The following is a 22,680-nucleotide window of genomic DNA, read 5'->3' as shown; positions in this document are numbered from 1 at the left end:
ACACACACACACACAGGGAATGAATCTATCTTGCTTGTGCTTAGGAACACACTACTGTGTAACCAAGCAACTAAAAATAAAGTGTAGCCTAATTAATTTGCCCAGTGCTTATTTAAAAACACTCAATTGGAACTTGTTTTTTCCATCTTGCTCAGTAGCTTAGCATGCTTGAGGGTGTAGTGCGTAAAAGCCTTTTATTCTCCAAAGACAAGAGTCTAAAGTTTAGTGCCACCGATCAGGCCGGGAACAGCAACTACAGAACAGAGTGGCTGCATTAAGGCTTTAGTAGCAGCAATGTAACGCAAATATATGGTGATAGGGATTCCTCTGCAAACAAGGTGCACAAACGACAGAATGTCAAGAGCTCTTGTACTCTATCAAGAAGAGATTAGTAACAAAATATATTAACTTCTGTCCTTTGTGTAATCATTGGGCTTTTGGTGTTTTTTTTTTTTGGGGGGGGGGGAAATAATAATAATAATAATAATAATAATAATAATAATAATAATTTCTATATCTAATTAGATAGAGACTTATAATGGGTGGATGCTCAGGCAGAAGCTTCTCACAGTCTCTGGGACTATGGTCAAAACAATCTAACTTGGTAGCAGAACATTACAGTCGGTCCTTCTTATACACGGATTTTTTATACACGGATTTAAGCATACACGGTTTGAAAATGTTCCAAAAAAGTATAAATTTACCTTGATGTTCCATTTTTTATTAGGGACACCTATGTCATTAAACTTAATGGGACTTGAGCATACACGGATTTTGTTATACACGGGGGATCTTGGAACCAAACCTCAGCGTATAACAAGGATCCACTGTACTTTGCATGCTAAATGCCTCCAGTTCATTCCTCAGCATCTCTGGTAGACCTGAGACTAGAGATGGGTCCTACATTTCAACTATTTCCTCTTTTTGACAGTGCTCTGATCCCTAACTTGTTGAATAAGTGGGGGACTACTGGCATAGTGTAGTGATTTGAATGTTGGACTATGAGTCTGGAGGCTGAGGTTCAATTCTGGCTCAGTCATTAAATCTGCTAGTGACCTTGCGCAAGTCACATGCTCTCAGCCTCAGAGGATGGCAAAGGCAGACCTCCTCTGAACAAATCTTGTCAAGAAAACCCCATGAGGAACACTAGAGGAGTCCTCTGACTAAGAATTCTAAATAGCCTTCCTTAAACTGCAAATCCCAGGATTCCATAGAATGTGGCCATGACAGTTAAAGTCAAATCACAGTGCTATACTGCCTAGTGTGAAACTGCCTTAGCTAACTCACCAAACTACAAAGCCCAGTATTGCACAGAATGGAGCTGTGGTAGTTAAAGTGTTATCAAACTATTATACTGCTATTATTTTATTTTATTTTATTTATCTTGCACTTTCAGAAGAAATACAGCTAAGCTATTCTTGGCCTGTGCAATTCAGAATATTGATGTGTGGAGGCCTATTTAGTCCCTCAGTTTGTTGCTTTCCTCCCTAAAATTCCCTGCCAGTAGAAAAGATAGGTTAAGCTCAACGGTTCTAGCCTAGCCCACTCTGTAAGCTTCCAATTTTCAGTAGACAGGGAATATTTTGCATTTAATTGAGTCGGGTGAAAGGCTCCTGGATGAAGACTAAGAAGTGGAGGCAGTATATCTGAAATGTGTTTCATCTGTTGATGGTGGGAGATGAATGAAAGAGGGACCCCTGTGAAGTCTTCAAAGAGGGGCTATACGTTTAAATGAACGTCGCCACAAGTCTGAAGACCTCAAAGACTTAAATTCCCACATAGAACAATTGCCAGAATTTGGCTACAAAAAGTACAGGTTGAATCTCTCTTATCTGAAATGCTTGAGATCAGGGATGTTTTGGATTTTGAATTATTATTATTATTTTGATTTTAGAATACCTGTATTTGCAAATATGTACATAATGAGATCTCTTGGAGATGAGACCCAAGTCTAAACATGAAATTCATTTTTGTATACACCTTATACACATAGCCTGAGGGCAATTTTAGGCAGTATTTTTAATAATGTTGTGCACAAAACAGTCTGTGTATCTTGAGCCATCAGAAAGCAAAGGTGTGGCTATCTCAGCCACCCATAAAAAAAAGTTTTGGTTTTTGCACCATTTTAGATTTTGGATTTCCAAATAAGGGAGGTTTAATTTGTAATTTAAAATTTACTCCACTCCTACTGCTCATATCACAGTATGACATATCCCCCATGGAAAGGGTTTGTTTCCCCTGACATCCCATTGAAATGTGCATTGCTCTGAAGTAACCCGTGAAGTGCTAGAGTGCTCTTTCATGGAACATGCTTCTCTGAAAGCCACTGGGCTTGACACAATCTGATCCAGAACCATTCCAAATTGGACTCAATCAGGATGATTCTTTCCAGAATACAAGTTTCAGAGCACAGCCTTAACTAAGAATACTTAGCATTAATACCACAGATGGGGACAGGTACTTGTCATCCCAATATATTTTGGGAGTCCCAACCACCATCAAGTGTTAGGACACCAGACAAAAATGGGAAGGAACATTCTAAATTGGCCCAAAATGCCACCGACTTTCTCTTAAACATCTTCCCTGGCTTTCATATGCAACTGCCAAACTATCTGAGAATCAGAAGTGGAAAACGAAAATGGCTTCCAATTATTCAGGGGTTCAGATAATGTAAATAATTCCACTTCTAATACATCACCTGGAAAATTCTCACAACATCCTTGTAAAGTAGGCCAGTGCTAATATTCTAAATTCCAAATCATACAGAGGGGCTGAGATCCTTGGAAGTACTCTGAGCTTTCATTTAGCCCAGCCAAATAAACATACAAGCAGTTGCTCCCCATGTTGGAGTACACCATCCGAATTTGGCCTTCCTCAAGCCAGGTACAGAAAAACTGACATACATTTAAGAGCAACAGGACTAGCCACATGTTTCAGGTTTAGCACAACACACTAAAGAGCTTTAAGTTAACAATCAAAGGGGCTCAATAGCGTTTTAAAACAGTTGTTTTAAACATAATATACAAAACAGACTGATCCTAGAGATGAAGGTCACAAACGTACACTTCTGAACGGATGGAACTTAACATCTGTCAAAGTAAACTGTATCAATAAGGTAATTCCAGATGGATGCTGGATGCCTATATCTATATTTATATGTGGTGGCTTTGTCTCCAACACTCAAATTCTGTGTGAGATGTTCACCAAAATGAGGATCATTATCAACCAGAAGGTAAACCTATCCCTTGCTTTTGGTCTTCTGACGTTATTTAGAGATGCTAGTAAGTCTCTATTGAAGATGGATTTGATCAGTTTGAGTTGCTTAGCTGCAAGACTGATCATTGCACAACACTGTAAAAGTCAAAATGTCTTGTCCATTTCACAATCAAAAGACAAACTGTGGTCCATAGCACTTATAGAAAAACTTTATTCATAGATGCACTTTTTAAGACATAAAAGTCAGATGTAATGACAACCTTTTTACAGTATGCTACCAATTTATTTCATATGCAAACAGAAATGCCTCCCACTTTCCCATGGTGATCTGTGGGAAAATATGGCACATTAAATTACAAAGATTTGGGATGTTGTTGTTTTTGTAAAAATAATACTCATTTTAAAAAGATACAATAGTCTATGTAAACATTCTGGAACTTGAAGAACAATGATCACAGTGATAAGACCAGCAACTTATTTTGCTAGACGGGATAGCAAAAGTTTATCAAACTCCTGTATTCTTTCCTACATTGGCCCTATCATAATGTAGTCACTTATGGGTATGAGATTGGCCTGACTGATATGCTGCAAGCATTCCAGTAGTATTTTTATGACCTAGCTGCATAGAAGGAGGAGAGCCAACATGGCGTAGTGGTTTGGGTGTTTCACTATGACTCTGGAGACCACTTGGCCATGAAGCCCACTGGGTGACCTTGGGCAAGTCGCATGCTCTCAGCCTTAGGGGAAGGCAATGGCCAACCTCCTCAGGACAAATCTGGCCAAGAAAACCCCATAATAGCTTTACCTTAGGGTCACTAAGGACATGAAGGCACACAAGAGCAACAAACAGAAGCAGAGGGGGGACATTCTAAAGCTCAAGATTGCTTTCTCCAACATCAAAGGATGCAACTCAGTGTCACACCATCAATACTTCCTCTTGGATCAAGTGGCTCTCTAGCAGGTGTAGCATTAGCCAAAGTCCAAAGACATACTGAGAAGAGACCAGCAGATGACATGAACCAAAAAGTGCTCTAGGCCCATCTGTGTGACTATCAAAACATCTTTAAGAACATTGGGATGGTGACATCTCTTGACAACTCATAATTAGACCTTCCACTTGTAATCTAACACCAGATTACTGATGACCACATGCCAATTCCACCATGGTAGGAGCACCTCCAGCAGTAAATTGGTAATTGAACCCACTGCATTCTCCCATCCTAAATCTACCACAGGGAAGACTTCCTGTCAAGTGAGGGCTATAGTAAGGCAAAGAACAATAAAGAGCCTTTCTCAAATCCATTGTGCAAATGGCAATCACACTGACAGTTAAATCGTATTTCACTACCAACACTGGGGAAGCATCTTCCCCCATATCTGTCCAGGAATGGGGACCACAAGGCAGGCTGCATGTCTTACACATCTCTGCCTCCTTGATCCCTCATTGCTGCCCTCCAACATCTGCCACGTGAGGTGGCTGCCACACTTTGTTGTATGGTAGGCGCAGACATCATAACAAAGCAAAAAATACCTTTATGTGAGGTCCATTGGTAGTGGATTAGCCCATCCCCATATCTTGTTCCTCCTCTTTGAAGTTACTCTCTCCTTTGAAATTGTTTCCTCCTTGTCCCTGCTTATGAATAGCAACTATAGAGAGCAGGTTTGTTACATACAGGTAACATGGGAGTAAACCTTTACACTAAGAGACTGAAAAGCTGTGTGCTAGACTGGAGCCTCTCTAAACTTTACAAGCTCAGTTGGTATATATTTGGGGAGCAGGACTGTAAAACCTGAAAAGCTGCTATTTAAAACCAGCTCTGATCAAATCAAACATACAGTACAGTACAGCAAAATCTGTTGAAAGATGTCACCACCAGAAACATCTTACTAAAGCCACAAGCCTATGCATAATTACCTGAAAACAAACCACACCAAATGGTGGAACTTACTTCTGAGTAAATACATACAGGCAAGAGCTTCACTAGGGGTGTGTGAGGGGTTCAGGTGACACCTTAAAGGGGGGGGGTGACACCTCTACTCATGAAACTATGTACAAGTAAATACACTTAGACTGTGCGTATGATATTGTAATTTAAAGGTATAATTTTACATTCAGTGACATATGGGAATTACGATTGATGAGTAATATTAGTAAAAAAATTACTAAGGATTCTGTATAGTGTGATATGGGAAAAGGTCATAGGGGTAACCCATGACACCATGCGTTACCAACACGGGTGATGCCTCAGTATACAAGATCAGAGCGAAGAATTCTGTACAAATTTTGCATTTCTTCCGGTCTTCACATCTCATTGCAAACTTTTATATCTAAGCCGATAAACTCGCATCTGGCTTTTAGAAGGACTACTTCATACAACATGAAGTCTCCCCTCATGAGGTTTACTGATAAAACCTGCTCTGTCTGATGGAGACATCTTATTTTGGCAGAACAAACAGGCATGTATCTGTCGCACAACACAGTGGACAGGTTCCCATTCAGAACCAACTTTCTTTGAGGATATACATATTGTATGAAGCTGTCATAACACATCCCCTTTGCTGCTTCATTCTAAAAACAGACACTGCCTGGATGCTCCAATTCTGAGAATCTTATAAATATCCACTTAGTTACGGCCCCGTCAGACAAAGATACCTACAAGCAGCCATCATTAAGCCTCTGAGGAAGCTGATCGCCAGGCGGTGATATGATCCAAGGCTCTGCTAAACATCAGCTTTACTCCGAGCAAGTGCCCCGGTTGACCTTTGACCTCACAGAAAACCCCTGACACTCCAGATTTACAATCCATATTAAAGAGGTAGGGGGTGGGAGGTAAGAAGTCTGACCACACTTTACTCACTGCTTCAACGTATAATTAAAATAAGTTACATGGCTCTTTCCCTTAAGTCCTGCCTATTATTTTCCCTATAAAATACCTGCAAATGCAATTTCCATATCCAGGACACAGACTGACAAAGAACGAAGTGAGATTTTTTCTCCTCCTGCTTTAAAATAAACAAATAAATAACACGGCCTCATCATCTCTCAAGCTTCAGGAATAGCTGTTGATGTCATTTACATAAAAGAATCATTGCTGCGGTTAAGTTACTTGAAATAACTGCCCTCTGGACTGCGAAAGAATGCTGAAACGTTTCCCTTCGGTAAGGAACTGCCAATCAGTGAGTCAAAACACACACACACAAACACACACACACTCAGAAACACACACATTTTCGCCTCCGCGCCGCATATTTCTGAACGCAATCTGATCGTATTAAGAGAGAGCGAGAGAATGAAATCAATGATGTTTAAGAAAAAAAGGAAAAGGGGAAAAAATCATTTCGGCCGTTTATAAACAAGTTAATGGCGCAAAGTGAAAACAAAGTACAGTTCTTAATGGGAGTGTTAGGTTGCCCTCTCTAGGCCTTGGCTCTAAGTGCGAGTTTCTGTGGGCTTTGGGCCAAGGCAGCCTCGCTGAGCGAGTGCCTTTGCTGTTTCTCTATGGCTAATGTTGCTGCAAATGAATGACTAACTGAAGCCACTGGGGAGGAAATGACATCACTGGGGTGTAAAACTCTACAGCGCATCAGCGCATGGGGGACTGGCTTTTCTACCTGCTTCAGGCTCAAGTCTTAGTACAAGGTCTTGGCAAGGTGGGCCATCATACTTCCACCGAAATAAACTAATATGTAAAGATTTGTGTTCTTTTACATGTTTGAATCATTCAAAGAGGCATTATTAAGGCCCATAGTGAAATGCACTAGTATATTCATACAGCTAATTGCTTGCAGTTTACATTTTTAAAGCACACTCACACACACACTCTCTTAAAAAATGCATCATCTTAGGCATCATGTACGTGCAGATGAGGATTGGTGTATCGAAAGAGCACTCCGGCTCGTAATGGTCGGATTAATTTCCTCTGATGTTCCTACTACAGTAACACGAGACGGTCATTAAGGCGTATTAAAATGATTTGCGCCCCCCCCCCCCCCCCCCCCCCCCTTTCATAAAAAAAAAAAGAGAGAGAGAGAGAGACTCTTGAGTGGCTTATAAATATTAATGTCAAGATATTCTGGGACTGTTTTGCCTCCCGTTCTGTGATCCACGTGAACTCATCCCATGCATGTTTTCTCAGAAGCTTTGCTCAAATACTGCTTACTCATTAGGATGTGTGCCTAGGACTGCAGCCTCATGCGCCTTAAGAGGACTCCTAGTACAGATGGTATTTCTCTTAAGGATGGTGATCTTTTGGGTTACTCACCAATATGGAGAGGGTAGACTGGTGCCCTAAGTTGTAACATGCAGGCAATATTAACATGGGAAGAACTGTAGTGCTGTGAAGTATAGAGTAAAGCCCTAAGTAGACATGCTTGTCTAATCGGGCCAGAAATGATCATTCTGTATTTACGAGTCATCCATTTGCTACTCCCATTGAATCAATAGGATTTACATAAGTGATGACTACTATTAATTGATCCAGTGGGTCTGTTCTAGCAGAGGCTGGACTGAGCCCTATATATTGGAAAATCCCCCCTCCCTACTTCTTGTTTTAAAGTTCTACAAAATGATTTAATAACAATTTCAATGGTTTCCTGTCTGGTTTAGTGGCCTGTCTATTATTCCTGTAGCCTTTTCAAGGGAAGAAAGAGAGGGGGGGGGGATATTTAATCCTTCCCCTTTCCAGATCACAGACCATGTTGAAGTAATAAATTTGAAAAGCAAATAATAAGTACTTGTGAAAGGAGGAGGGGGGAGGAAAGACAGCTGCAGGGGAAAGTTGAAAAGGAGGGAGGGAGGGAAGTGGATGGGAAGGCCTATGGGCCCTCTTGCCAAAAAAAAGTAGGGCCCAATCTGGACAGGACTTTTTTGGACCCCTGATTCTTCCCCTCCTGCGCACAAAAATCCCCAAAGGTCCTGAAAATTGGGAGGTGGGCAAGGAGAGGACATTTACACACAACTCAAGGGGTCTCATAGCACTTTTATTAAGCCTAATAGAATTCCCTAGCATTGAGCCATTGCAGTTGGTATGGTCTCAAACTGGGTTAATTTCTGCATTGTGGATGCAGCCATTACAATTAGCAACAGTGGCTCCATCAGCACTACAGAAATAATGCCAGATTGGATCCCACTTTCACTGCCTGGGCTCAGGGCTAAGGAATGCTGGGATTTGTAGTTTTGTGAGATGTTTTGCTTCCTCTCTCAGAGAGCTCTGAGGCCACCACAAACTACAAAGCCCAGGATTTCCTAGCACTGAGTCAGGGCAGTTAAAAATGGGATCACTTTCTGGCTTGTGGCGACCCTATCCTGGGGTTTTCTTGGCAAGTGTCTTCAGAGAAGGGGAGGTTGGCCTGGCCACCCTCTGAGGCTGAGAGAGTGTGACTTGCCCATGGTGACCCTATGGGTTTTGATGCTTGAGCAGGGATTTGAACCCTGGTCCCCAGTCATAGTCCACTGCCTAAACTGCTACGCCATCATGGCTTTTCTAGGCAAGTCTCTTCAGAGGAGGGTTTGCCTTTGCTATCCCCTGAGGCTGAGAGCGTGTGACTTGCCCAAGGTCACCCAGTGAGTTTCCATGGCTGAGCCAGGATTTGAACCCTGGTCTCCAGAGTAGTATAGTCCAACACTCAAAGCATCCCACTAAAGGAAAGACTATTAACTGCATCTGAATATTGGTTGTGAAAGGAACTGGCAGGTTTGGTTGAAGGGGGGGGTGTTCTGGTCCTCCCTGATCCCCCCTCCTGGTTAAGAAGAAGATGCTGCATCCACACTGGAGAAATAACCCAGTTTGGCCCCGCTTTAACTGCCCTGGCTCAAGGCTGGTGGGTTCTGAAAACTGATCTTAGGCAAGTTCTCGAGGCATTGAATGTCAGAGAGGTCTCTGGTGCCCCAATGAACTACAACTCCCAGGATTCCCTAGCCTAGAAGTGGATGATGGTTTCTGCAGTGTCTCTTTTGGAGCTCAGGATGATGGGAATAGAGGCTGGGAGCACAGATTGGTATTCACAAGTATTCACACACACACACACACACAGAGCCAGGAAAATGCCCACTTTGGAGAGGAAGGGTGTAAAAAGCGAGTCCATGTCAGGAAGAAAAACAACAACTCCACACAAAAACACACACACAGCAATCGGAAAAACGAGCTGGCTGTTAATGCTTAACGTGTCTGTGCTGGTTAGTACACACTAGAGGGCTTTGAAAACCCGCCCTGGCACACTGCTCCCTCTCTCTCTCTCTCCCTATCTATCTATCTATCTATCTATCTATCATAACCTGCAAGTCCTCCCAATGTGTCATTTCCACTCCCTGTCCTCTATCACTTTATCACGTCTGTGCCAGAAATAGAAAAGAAGAAATCGCTTTTTGATCTCCGCTCACACAAGCCTCCATTTCCTAATTTCTCTCTCTCTCTCTCTCTCTCTCTATTTCCCCCCAATAATAATAATAAGATGATGATGATGATGACGGCAGCCCCATCCAAGAGAGCAAGCAATGTAACGCAAGGACATATATATCTAGGTCCATAAGAGGATGATGATGATGATGATGATGATGATGATGATGATGATGATGATGATGATGATGTCAGCCCCATCCAAGAGAGAAAGCAGTCTAACGTGGAGGCATCTATATCTAGGTCCATATATACACACACATACACACACACACACACTCCAGTCTCGGTGCATTACGACCCTTATTCCGTTTTCATGGATCTTTTAGGGGAGGAATCGTATTGAAAGCCGCGGAGAAAGGAAGGAAGGAGGGAAGAGGAGGAGGAGGAGGAGGTTGAATAACACAACGCTGAAATAGAGAAGTGAAGGGAATGAGCAGCAACCATGTGACGCTTACGAGGAGGAGGAGGAGGAGGAGGAGGAAGAGGGCGATGTAAGTAAAGATCACCTTCAGCGCTGAGGCACTGTATCCGCACTGCGGGGGAGATAACCCGGTTTGAGAGCGCTTTGGCTGCCCTGACTCCCTGCTCGGGGAATTCTGGGAGTGGTAGTTGGTTGTGGCAAACTAGAACCAGGGCAGCCGAAGCGCTCCCAAACCGGGTTATATCCGCAGTGCGGATGCAGTGAACCGAACATCCCATCTCTGCTGTCGTTCCCAAATGACAGATCGCCTTGAAAACCGTCGCCCTTTCCAAGCAGGCAGTGCACTAAATCATCAACATGACAAAGCCAAGGAAGGCAACACAAACACAAATACACAGAGACACACAAACACACACATAGATCGTGTTGCCTGACCTCTCCGTGTTGGCTGCCCCTTCCTTGGGGAGTATCCTCCGGGAGGAAGTAAAGTTTGGAGCTGGAGAGAAGTTGCCTGGAAGTCCTCTCCTCCCAGAGGAGCTGGAGCTCGGCGACGCAGACGGGGTCCTGGGCTTTGCAGCGGACGAAGAAGAAGTCTCCCAGGGACAGGATCCGGGCCCGGGCTTCCCTCCGGCGGCGGCACTGGAAAGCCTTGTAGAAGGTGTAGGGCCCGTGCGAGCCACACGGAGAGCCGACCCACTGGAGCAAGGCAAAGAGAGAGCAGAGGGGATCAGTCAGCAGCTGCAGATCGATCCAGTTGATCGGGGGACATAATATCCCAATAATGTTACTCTAAGGGGATCCGTTTGATCACGTAACCTTCCAATACTGTGGCTCTAAGGAGAAGCCTTGGATCAATCAAGCGGAAATAATCAATCAAGAGGAAATAATCAATCAAGAGGAAATAATCGATAAGAGGAAATAATCAATCAAGAAGAAATAACCTTCCAATACTGTGGCTCTAGGGAGAAAGCCTGGATCAATCAAGAAGAAATAATCAATCAATAAGAACCAACCTTCCAATACTGTGGCTCTAGGAGGAAGCCTTGGATCAATCAAGAGGCAATATATCAAATGTTCCAATACTGTGGCTCTAAGAGGGGATACATACGACCAACGAGGAGGGGATTGTCTTCTAATTTTGTTACTCTAAAGGGAGACCTTGTATCAATAACCTTCCGTACGTGGCTCTAAGGAGATACATTTCAACCAGAGCAAAACAACCTCCCAGTGTTGTTGCTCTAAGGAGAAACCTTGTATCAAGCGGAGGAATGTAGCTCTAAGGGGGGATACCTTGTATCGACGGGGACAATAATCTCCCGATATTTTGCTCTAAAATAGATTACCTTTGATCAAAATCCTCTTCCAGCCATGCAGCTCTAGGGGATACTTTGTATCCATCAAGGGGGAAACTGTGGCTCCAGGGGGATACACTGTCTAGTAATCTTCCAATTCTGGGACTCTAAGGGACACCTTGTATCGATCAGGGGGAAAATAATATTCTAGTACCTACTGTGTCTAAGTAAGGGATCAGTCAGGGAGAAAACGACTTCCAATAATGTTACTCACGGGGACACTTGGTCAAACGGGGGGGGGGGGGGAATAATATTCTAGTACTATTACTCTAAAGGATACCTTGTATCAAATGGGGGGGGATAATCTTCCAATACTGGGGCTCTAAGGGATCCATTTCTTGTCAGGGGAAATAATCTTCCATACTGGGGCTCTAAGGGGATCCATTTGATCCATCAGGGTCAAATAATGTCCCAATGTTGGGACTCTGAGGGGATCCAATGGGGATCAAATAACCTCCCGATGCTGGGACTCTAAAGGATCCCTTGTATTGATTATGGGGAAATAATCTTCCAATATCAACGGGGGGGGGAGTCCTGTGGCTTAAGAGGGGATCCAATCTGTGGCTCTAGTCAAGGGATGCCTGGTATCGATCAGGGGAGGGTCATGGGGTCAATCAGGGATCAGGGGGATAGCTTGCCTAAAAGGGGGGGGGACGAGGAAGGGTCCGGTCCCTGGCTGCGATCCCAAAGGCATGGGAGGGCTAAGGCTGGGGGGAGGGGGGTGTCCCTGGGGAAGGGAGGAAGGGGGGGAGTGTGGGGAAGTTGGGGAGGGGGGCCTGGGGGGGCTTTCTTAGGGGATCCGGCCGGAGCAGCGAATACCTGGACTGAATCGGGCTCCCTCGCGACGCTCTGAATTGATTGAACTCAACATTCTCTCAAACTGTTGGCTTGAATGGATTGCATCAGGTCCTGGCAGGGAAAAGCCTCCCCTCGCCCCACTCCCAGGCCCCCAGCCCCGAGGAAGACCCCCCAGCCCCACTCAGCCCGGCTTTGAGAGAGCCCCCGAGAGCCCTCCCTTCCCTCCGGAGGGCCTTGCTCCCCGAGGCCCTGGGCTCCTTCCCCCAGCCCCCCCCCGCCTCTCTTCCACGCCCCAACGGGGCCCAAGGGAGCCCCCTTCGCCTCCCGAGGCGGGGCTGAAACACCCCTTGGGGGGATCCGGGGGGGGGATCAAGGGATCCAGTTGGGAGGGGATCCCCGGGCGGCCCCGGAGCCGTGGCCTATTTTTGCCGCCGGAAAGGGGGCTGCTTGGAGTAAGCATCTGACAGGACCTGCCTGTATATGTCTAAATCTAAAGACCTTTCCTGAGAGAGAGAGAGAGAGTCACAGGCGCTGATGCCTGCTGCCTGCGGGCTCGCTAATATACCCCCCCTCCTCTCTCCTCCTCTCGCTCTCTCGCGTCGCTTTAGCAGATTGCTTTATTGACATGGAGATTGTGTGAGAGTTAAAAGGACAAGCCTCGGCCCCGCCAAGATCCAGATCCCCCCCTCCTCTGCCCCCCCCCATAAGAACTGAGGGGCTGTGGCTCGGCACCGAGAGGCCAAGCGAGGGGAGAGAAAAGTGGGTTATCGAATGTAAACATATCATGTTAATGCGTTGTTGACGGAGGAGGGAGAGAGAGGAGAGAGGAGCAGGGGAGCGCGGGGATGCCTGGCGGGAGGACAGTCGAGCAGGCAGAGATCGCTCAGAGCGAGACCAACATAAATATATAATAATAACACACACACACACACCCCCTAATATATATACATGTACATATATATATATGTATATATATCTCTATAGTAGATACATAAATAGATCTCTCTCTCTCATAAGTGATATAGTACATTCTATATTATATATATATATATATATTTATTAATCCTCTCTCCTACGATAGATAGACTCTCATATATGTATAGATAGATAGATAGATCTCTCTCATATATATATATCTTCTTCATAATATAAAGATCTCTCTATATATATATAATATATATTGATCTCAGCGATCTCTGCCTGCTCCAGCTGTTCTTCCTCGAGACGAATCATTATTAATATACACACTATATAATATTATTATATATATATATATATATATTTAGATATATTATATATATATATGTTCGCTTTGCCAAAGGAGAGCAAGGGCACCCGGGAAGCTCAGAGATCACGGATCCTCCAGAGAAGGACAGATAGATCAGCCAAGGATCGTTTTGGGTAGATAGATAGTAGTAGTTCAGTGTGGTGTGTGTAACTGTTTATTTTGCCAAAAGGATCACGGGATCTCTCTCAGGGATCACAGTCGAGCAAGAAGGAACGCTTCGAGAAAGATAAACAGAGAGATAGACAGACCGACAAATTATTCTATCTACTCTATCATCTATCTATCATCATCTATCTATCTATCTTCATTTCTATCTATCTATCTATCTATCTATCTATCTATCTACTATCATCAGTATGATACGCATTTGTTAGCTTTTGCCGAAAGAGAGCGAAGGAGGGGGGCCCGCCGGAGGCCCAGCGATCACGGGATCCTGAGAAACAGAGCGAGAAGGCAGGGATCGCTCAAAACACACACAGGACACACTCGTAAACACACACACAAACACACGTGTGTGTGTGTGTGTGTATTAAAGGGATGGCCAGAACAATCAAACTCGGCGGGAGGAGGAACCGGGCAAGGACTTAGCGGGTGTGGGGTCCCGTTAATTTGGGAGGCGATGAGTCCCCCCCCCTTGTTTCCACACACGCACACAACACATATAACCAACACACACACAACCGCGCCTACGCCTTCAGTTTCCGTGTTGACAATGCAGTCTCCTCCTCCTCCCTCCCTTCCCAAGGGAATAAGTGTTGATATAACCAAAGCGGCGGGAGGCAGGGCGGGGGACTTTCGAATGGATCCCCGGCGAGGGATCGAAGGGGGATCTCTCCCTTTGCAGGAGATTTGCAAGATCCAAGGGGGGGTTAGGAAGGACCCCCCTCTTTTTCAGGAAGGGGTCAAATCCTGCAAGCCGAAATTAAAAGTCACTAGCAGAAGAGGAGGAGGAGAAGAGAGAGCAACTTTAGAAGGCACAACCTCTGCGGCAGGATTGGGGGGGGGGTATTGATTGATTGATTGCTTGATTGACAGATCGTTTCTGCAGAGTTCCCACCCCCCAACAAAAAAACTTTTAGAGATAGGTCGGAGTGAGGGCACGGCAAAGAAACCAGCAGGCCAGCAGCATAGCTTCCAATCCGAGGGGATCGTGATTATGATAGAAACTGGTGCATTCTCTTCTCTCTTTCTTTCTTTTCTCTTTCTGTCTTTCCCCTCCCCTCCTTTCCCCCCACTATCAGAGTCGATCTTTTCCAATAATATATTATATATATATGGAAGAATGAAGTAAGCACGATGTACCTCTACTCTACAGGGAAAGAAAATAAAGAAATCTCAAGTGTCTGTACAGTTCTAATCCGATCCGTGTGCCGCAACCAAGTATCATTCCCAGAATTCCATAGCATGGAGCCAAAGTGGCCTCGAACCGGATTTCCCCTGCAGTGCGGATATGCAAAGCGAGAAGCTCTCTCAGTCCTTAAAATCCCCCCACACTATTTCTCCCTGCCTACATTTTAATAATTAAAGGGATAGTGCGACTCGACAAAATGCAGAGGATTTTTGTTTTATTATTATATTATATTATATTCTATTATTAATGATTATTTCCCTCGAGGAGCCAGCTTTCTCGACCCCCGCCGGCAAAGCGTCTGCGGCTGCATTAAAAAATAGAGAGGCTCGATTCACAAACCAGTTGAGCCGGATCCCTCTGAAAACTTAAATCCTCTCTGCCTGTGGGATAATCCCCCCCCCCAAACCCCTCTGAAGCCCCTGGGGCGGAGCCCCGATCCGAAAACGCCTCCCCTGGAAACTTCCCTCCCTCCCCAGGGTGTGTGGCGTGCCTTTCCAGGCGTGTGACGTCGCGGGAAGCCGTGACCCCTAATTAAACGGCTAGCCAAGGTTGCCATTCTCCCGCGAGAGGCATTGCCAAAAAAAATCCAAAAAACAACACATAACGCCCGCTGTACCGAGAGTGAACCCCTTGGGGTCAATGGGTCTACGTCATAAAAATAGGGCTCCCGTATTTCCACACACCCACCACTTTCTCCTTTTGATTCAAATTGTGTCTCTTTCAAACTCCTCGTTTCTCCATTGTCTGGTAAAACAAAAACAAACCAAAAACCATCCGAGCTGGTTTTTGAGGGAACTGGAATTTGCAGAAGGGCTTCTTCTTCTTCTTGTTCTTCTATTTATTGGTTGTTTCGCTTTGCCCCGCCCCCTCCTTCTTCGCAAGAGCGTATTGAAGTGGACTCGGATTGAGGCCAGTTTCCTGTATAAGCAAAAAGCAGGCAGCAGCACTGTACTATAGGAACGTGCACACCACACAGGAAACTTTAAGGTTTAAAGCTGGGATTACCGTATTGGGACCGTATTATTAACCTCCTATTACCCCCCCCCAATTTCCTTGCCATCCAACGCACTACTGCATCCACACTGGAGAGATAACCCGGTTTTGGCACAGCTTGAACTCTTGCTGGCTCAAGGCTATGGAATTCTGGGAGTTGGCGTTTGGTTGGGCGCTGGGCCCCCACAACAAATCCAACTCCCAGACATTCCATAGCCTTGAGCAGACAAGTTTAAAGCAGGGCACAATGTCCCCCAATGATTCCTATGGCCAAATTCCCATCCCTCCCTATGGGTAAATATCCCCTAATGATTCCCTATGGGCAAATATCCCCCAATGATTCCCTATGGGCCAATATCCCCCAATGATCCCCTATGGGCATGTGTTCCCCAATGATCCCCTATGGGCAAGTATTCCCCAATATTCCCCTATGGTCAAATATTCCCCAATGTTTCCCTATGGGCAAATATCCCCCAATGATTCCCTATGGTCAAGTATGGCTTCACTATGGGCAAGTATTGGGGGGGGGGGTGTGTGTGGTCACTTCACTGCTGCCCCCCCCCGAAAGGAGACGCCTGACGATGCCAAGTACCTGCAAATTATCTCCTCCACAAATAGCCAGGCAGCGAAAGTTTCAATTAAGATAAGTAGATTGTATTGAGGGCTGTGTCCTTTGAAGTAATGCAGTTAATAGCCTGTTTGATTTCGGCTTGCGAGAGAAAGAGAGAGAGAGAGAGTCATAACGTTGTGTGTTCAAGGCTCCATCAATCACCTGCCTCCAGACACTAAAGTGTGTGTGTGTGTGTGTGTGTGTGTGTGTGTGAAGACAAGGCTTGGGCCTCTTGCTCCTTCATGTAAATAATAATAATAATAATAATAGGGGGTGAGAAAAGAAGACACTTGGGCCTCTTGCTCCTTCATGTAAATGATGATGATGATGATGTTGATGATGATGATGATGATGATTGGGGGAGGTGAGAAGACAAGACTTAGGCCTCTTGCTCCTTCATGTAAATAAAGTTTACGGTCGCTTTAGGGTCGCCATAAGTCAAACAACTTGAAAGCACACAAGACACACACACACACACACACACACACACACACACCATGCCTGTTAATTTGGGACCAGGCAAGACAAAACTGTGTGGTGCTTTCCCAAAAACTCATGGCTTTTTAATGTAGTAAAAGGGCCAGGGAATCCTGTTCTGTGAGACATTTAGCCTTCCCTGTCACTACATAAACCACAGCTCCCAGAATTCCATAGCCTTCAGCCAGGGCAGTTAAATCGGTGCCAAACTGAGTTATTTGTCCAGTGTGGATGCAGCCAAATTCTTCATGGTTCTGGCACAGGATTAACCTAAGCCAAGATCCAGCTGCGATGGCAGAATGAATGAACCAACCATTCGCCTGCTGCTGAGTCAGGTCTCAGGCCACCGCTTTCTCTCTTGCGACCCCTAGCGACGGAAGAGGGTTTTGCACCCTCCAGAGGGACCAGATCCAGGGTCCTCACCACAAAATGGAGGACCTTCAGGGGGGTGAGATACTATACTGTATAGGACATGACCAAATACAAAGCTCAAAACACTCCCATAAAGATAAATGCATGCTTCTGAGTCAAAATGGAGGAAGTTTGGGACATTACTCCTGGACAGAAGGTGGACATGGAGGATGCGCCCGGGAAATGGAAGACATCTGGTCACCCTGCCTTCCATCCCTTTGCCCCTTGTTGTTGCTGTGTGCCTTCAAGTCATTTCTGACTTATGGAGACCCTAAGGGAACTAATCATAAAATAATAATAATAATAATAATAATAACAACAACAACAACAACAGTTTTTTATTTATATGCCGACTCTTCACCAGGATCGAGGCAGTATACAAAACAAAATTAAAAATACACACAATACAAAATAATCCCCAAAATTATACCCCCCTTCACTTAAACATATAAAATCCCCACATGATAATAATAATAATAATAAATAACAATTAAAACATTACAATAATCATTAAAATAATCATTAAAATAATCAGAGACGGGGAGAATATCTAGTGTGGTGGTCCCTTTCAAAGGGCAACCAAGCGAACTATTTGGGAAAGGCCTGTCGGAAGAGGTCCGTCTTGACAGCTTTTTTTGAAGGAGTCAAGGTTGACAATGGGACAGATCATGGGGCAAGATTTGTTCAGAGGAGGCTTGCCATGGGCTTCTTCCCCTGAGGCTGAGAAAGTGTGCCTTGTCCAAGGTCAACCAGTGGGTTTACATAGCTGAGAAGGGAATCAAACACTGGTCTCCAGAGTTGCAGTCTAACATTCAAAACATTGCACACTGTGCAGTGCACTATGCTCTCCTCTGGAGCTACAACAAACGGCAGTTCCCAGAATTCCATAGCATTGAGCCCATGGCAGTTAAAGTGGTGTCAAACCAGGTTATTTCTGCAGTGTTGATGCAGCCTATGGCACACTGGCTCCCTTCGCCTCACTGTTGTTGCTTTCCACTTCTTCTGTGTTTATGTGCCTTCAACTCATTGCAAGCACATTCCAGAGTGCAAATGAAATAATATCCAATTACATTAGCTTTTAGCTGGTTATTGTATAGTCAACAACCTGACTCATCCTTCACGAGTTGTTGTTGTTATTACAGCATTTAATGTATCCAGTGTTTACATTCACAAGTGTGTGTGTGTGTGTACAATTTTACAAGCTGCTTCACATAGTTATTCTGGGAATCATTATAACGACGCTATCATGTAGACGAAAGGTGCAGCCCTAGCACTTCAACACCATTTTAATTGCCACAGCTCCATCCAATGGAACCAAGGGAATTGTCTATGGGAATTATTGCACAGAGAGCTTTGGCACTGGAACACTAGAGAATTCTAAGTACGTCAACAAACTACAAATCCCAAATAGGATGGTGCCATGGCACTTAACAGTGGGACTAAACCTAGAATTCTGCAATGTGGATATTCATCAAAACTAATGGAGCTTATAATAGAAGGGTGATGTAGTGGTTTGCGTGTTGGACTACGGCTCTGGAGACCAGGGTTTGATTCCCAACTAGGCCATGAAACCCACTGAGTGACCTTCAGCAATTTACATGGCAATGGCAAACCTCTTCTGAACAAATTTTGCCAAGAAAACCCCGTGATAGGGTTAAATAAATAAATAAACTTTAATTTATATCCCGCTTTTTGTTACCACAATCAAAGCGGTGTACAGCCTTTAAAAAAAATACAATATATACAATTCCCCCCCCCTTAAAAAAGGATTAAACAATTCTATGCATTAAAATTACAAATGATAAAATCTAAAAACAGTACGATAATAAAATAACGGTGGGTCGAGTCTTTGCTTATATAAAACATAAATAAAACTTTAATTGCCTTAGGTTGCCATGTGTTGGGAAAGACTTGAAGGCATGCAACAACAACAACAACAACAACAAGGAAAACTATGGCCTGGTACAGATAAGAAGAAAAGGGCAGCCAAAGGCTGTCCCTTTCTTCTCCGGATCGTTGCCATGCCAACCTCATGGCCACAACAATGATCCGGCCCAAAAAGGAGCTCCAAAATGGAGCTTCTTCCAGTGACGCCGCCAAGCCACCATAAGCGCCTTGGGGTGGTGTAGTGACATCACGCACATGCTGCACTGTTTGGACGCGGTGCGGGCGCAACGTCATTGAGGCATACCGTGTAGATGGTGCTGCGTAACAATGGCACCATCCTTAGGTGCTTGGGTTCCAGAGCGTGTAGATGTTGCACGCTCTGGAACCCAAGAATTGGCCCTAGGCCACCGTAAACTGGCAGTCTGTACTAGGCCTATATCACGAGGCAATATAGCTCATTAGAAAAGACTGTAACGCTTGGTAAAGTGGGAAGTAGTAGGAAAAGATGCAGACCACATGAGCATGGTGACAGATTCATTTGAGGAAGCTACAGCCCTGAGTTTGCAAGACCTGAGCAGCACTAATGATGACTGGAGTTCCTGGAGGTCTCTCATGCATAGCACTGCTATAAGTAGGAGTGGCTTCATGGAAGTTAACAACTGCAAGGAAGACTCAGGCTGCATCTGCACTGTAGAATTAATGAAGTTTGACATCGCTTTAACTGCCATGCTCCAGTGCTTTGGAATTCTGGGCTTTGTAGTTTTATGACCTATTTAGCCTTCTCAGCCAGAAAGCTCTGGTTGAACTTCCACAACAAACTAAAAATCTTTGGATTCCATAGGGTGGAGCAGTGACAGTTAGATTGGTGTCAAACTGCATTAATTCTGCAGTGTGGCAGCTGCCTGAGAGAATATCAGCTTGCAGTGGCTAGTGGTTTCCATGTGAGTGGGATAATGAGGTCTTAGCCTGACTTTTAAAGAAGGTAGCAACGGCACGGTACAGACCGCCCAAAAGGGGCGGCCTGCAGCCATTCCTGTTCACGCCAGATTGGGCCCAGGGCAACCGCACCTGCAGCTCTTGCGGCCCCAATCTGGTGTTTTTCTAGGCCAAAAAGAAGTGGCAAAATGGAAAAGGGGTGCCTTGGTGCCTTAGGGGCCGGCACTACAGAGGAGAAAAGGGTGGTCCCTTTCCCCTCTGCATTGCTGGCAAGACCGTTTAGTTGCCATACCAATGATGTGTGTGGCCTGGAGCGGTGCAGAGACGTCATTCCCACACCGTGCCATTTGGATGCAGCACATGCGGGACGTCATCATGGCTCCTCAACTTTAACTCCTATATGGGAAACAGACACAGCATGATCATCCCCAATGCTTCATGAAGTTCCAACTGTTGAAAATACCCAGTTCAAAAAGTAAGGGATGTCAGTCCAGTTCATATTTGAAAGATTTACCAAAATTCATGAAATTTCTCCATATTTGGATGAAAAAAAGCAGATATTTATACAGTATCTCATCTGGCAATGCTGAACATTTTTACTGACATGTTTGTATTTCCCACCTGATTATAAAACCGGGGTAGGGCAAGAAATTGATACTTTCTGGAGTTTGATAGCTAGTGTTCCTGGATACATATAGAAAGAATTTTGATTTGTTCACCAACGCTTAGAATTCAGTATATTCCTCTAAGACCTGTTTGGCTTGGTAAAACAATTCATGAAATGTAATTTATTTCCTTTGGGACAAGTGTTTTAGTCTTATGTGTGCATTTATTTCTAGTCATGGTTTGAAAACGGTTTTGGAGATAGCTTACCAAGTAAGAGCATGAGATGTCATAGCAGTCTTCAGATTAAATAATCTCTTGATAAAGGGACATTCTTTCTTAATTCAATATTGGTTGCTATTTTTAGTGACCAGATTCATGCAGATATCCTGCAGATTAAAATATATATATATATATATATATATATATATATATATATATATATATATTGTTTTGCATTCAGTAACATGGTCATAATTCTATTACATTTAAAATTCAAATCCTAATCTCCAGTAAAGCTGTTTAGATGGGACTGGCACAATAGGATGTTAGAACAACGTATTATTGTAAAATCTTTCTTAATGATTTTTTAAACCGTTCTTTTTGTAACAGTTAAACCATATCATTCTATCACTCTAAATTGTACCATAACTTTGAATATAATATGAAAAGGAAAATCATTCACATTTAAATTTTTAAGGAGGATTGCTGCTCCCAATATTCCTCACTACTGGCTTAGCTGGTTGAAGATGCTAGGAGTTGCAATCCAACTTCATCTGGAGGAATGAATCATTCCCAGTCCTCTTCTACACATGTAGGCGAATAGTTGTAATATGGGGTAAAAATAAAGTGTTAATGCCATGATGGTCAATATGAAGGGTGTGCAAATGTATGTATGCATTTATTTAATATCCTGCCTTTCTCTCAACATGGGACCTAATGCTGCGTGCAACTAAAGTTAAAACAAGATAGAACTAAAAAATTGATGATTAAAAAAATAAAAATAAAACACAGTTAAACAAGATATCATTAAAGCCCCATTAATTTTAAAAGTATAAAGTAAGATTAAAACAAAGATAAAAATGCAACAGCCTCTTCCATAAAAAAGGCCCTTCAGCAACCAATCACTTATCAAATCTCTCTTTAAATAAAAAAGTATTTACCTGTTGGTAAAAGAGGAACAGAACAGGGGTCAGTCTAGCCTTCCCATAGAAAGGAACAGCCACTGAGGAGTCTCCTCCCATGTTCTCTCCAAAAGCTTCTGTGCTATAGCAAGATTTATGTTCCTAGAAGACTCAGCCAGCACGGACAGGGATTCTGGTCAAGGATGACAGCGTCATAGTCTTCAGTCATCCAGATTTGGAATAGACATTTGAGGGCCTCATTCCCAGTACGGGGGGGGGGGACCTTTTGAGTCGGATTGGTGAAGCACTTTAGCGCCGAACAGATGTTCACACTATTCGAGCAGCAACTGAACCTTACACATTTCAGTTTAATCCACTTCGCATTCACCTTCATCAATGAACTGATTCAACATGGAGATGTGTCACAGGGCTGACTGTGCCACAGGGAACCGATTCAGATCTGCCAGTCATTCACACTAGAGCTGAATCAATTCATTGCAAATGACACAGGGAATTCAGTGGATCCAGAAGAAGCACTTTAAATGGGTTTAGCGCTGGGGGACCCTTCACCAACTGCGTCAGGGAATTGTGCAAGTGTGAACAAGAGCCATTTTAACTGGTTCAGAGCTACTTGCAAACTGGTTTATTGTGTAGTGGGAAGCCAAGATTATTCTTAGGTTGTCCTACTTTTTCAGCCGCTTCTAAAAAATCTTAGTGTACCTCTCCTCCCATTTTTCCCTGTTGTTCTCAGCTTGATTCAGTTGCTGCAGACTGAATTTAAAATGCAAAAGTAATTTATTCTCAGTTAACGGGAA

The 22,680-nt window shown here is 44.1% G+C and overlaps 1 protein-coding gene across 1 annotated transcript in view; it reads right to left on the bottom strand.

The window, feature by feature from the left end:
* The window catches only part of LOC121925884 (AT-rich interactive domain-containing protein 5B-like), a 361,184-nt gene extending 341,688 nt beyond the window's left edge, over positions 1 to 19,496 (bottom strand). Inside the window, exons 1-3 of the mRNA XM_042458454.1 lie at positions 19,345 to 19,496; positions 14,776 to 14,782; positions 10,471 to 10,731 (exon numbers count right to left, since the gene is read on the bottom strand). Coding sequence (XP_042314388.1) covers positions 10,471 to 10,731; positions 14,776 to 14,782; positions 19,345 to 19,496 — 420 coding nt within the window. The remainder of the gene's footprint in view (positions 1 to 10,470; positions 10,732 to 14,775; positions 14,783 to 19,344) is intronic.
* Positions 19,497 to 22,680: the final 3,184 nt, after the last annotated feature.

Source organism: Sceloporus undulatus, chromosome 3 (genome assembly GCF_019175285.1).
Source record: "Sceloporus undulatus isolate JIND9_A2432 ecotype Alabama chromosome 3, SceUnd_v1.1, whole genome shotgun sequence".
NCBI lineage: Eukaryota > Metazoa > Chordata > Lepidosauria > Squamata > Phrynosomatidae > Sceloporus > Sceloporus undulatus.
The sequence above is the reverse complement of the archived record's forward strand: the minus strand, read 5'-3'. Positions and strand labels throughout refer to the sequence as shown.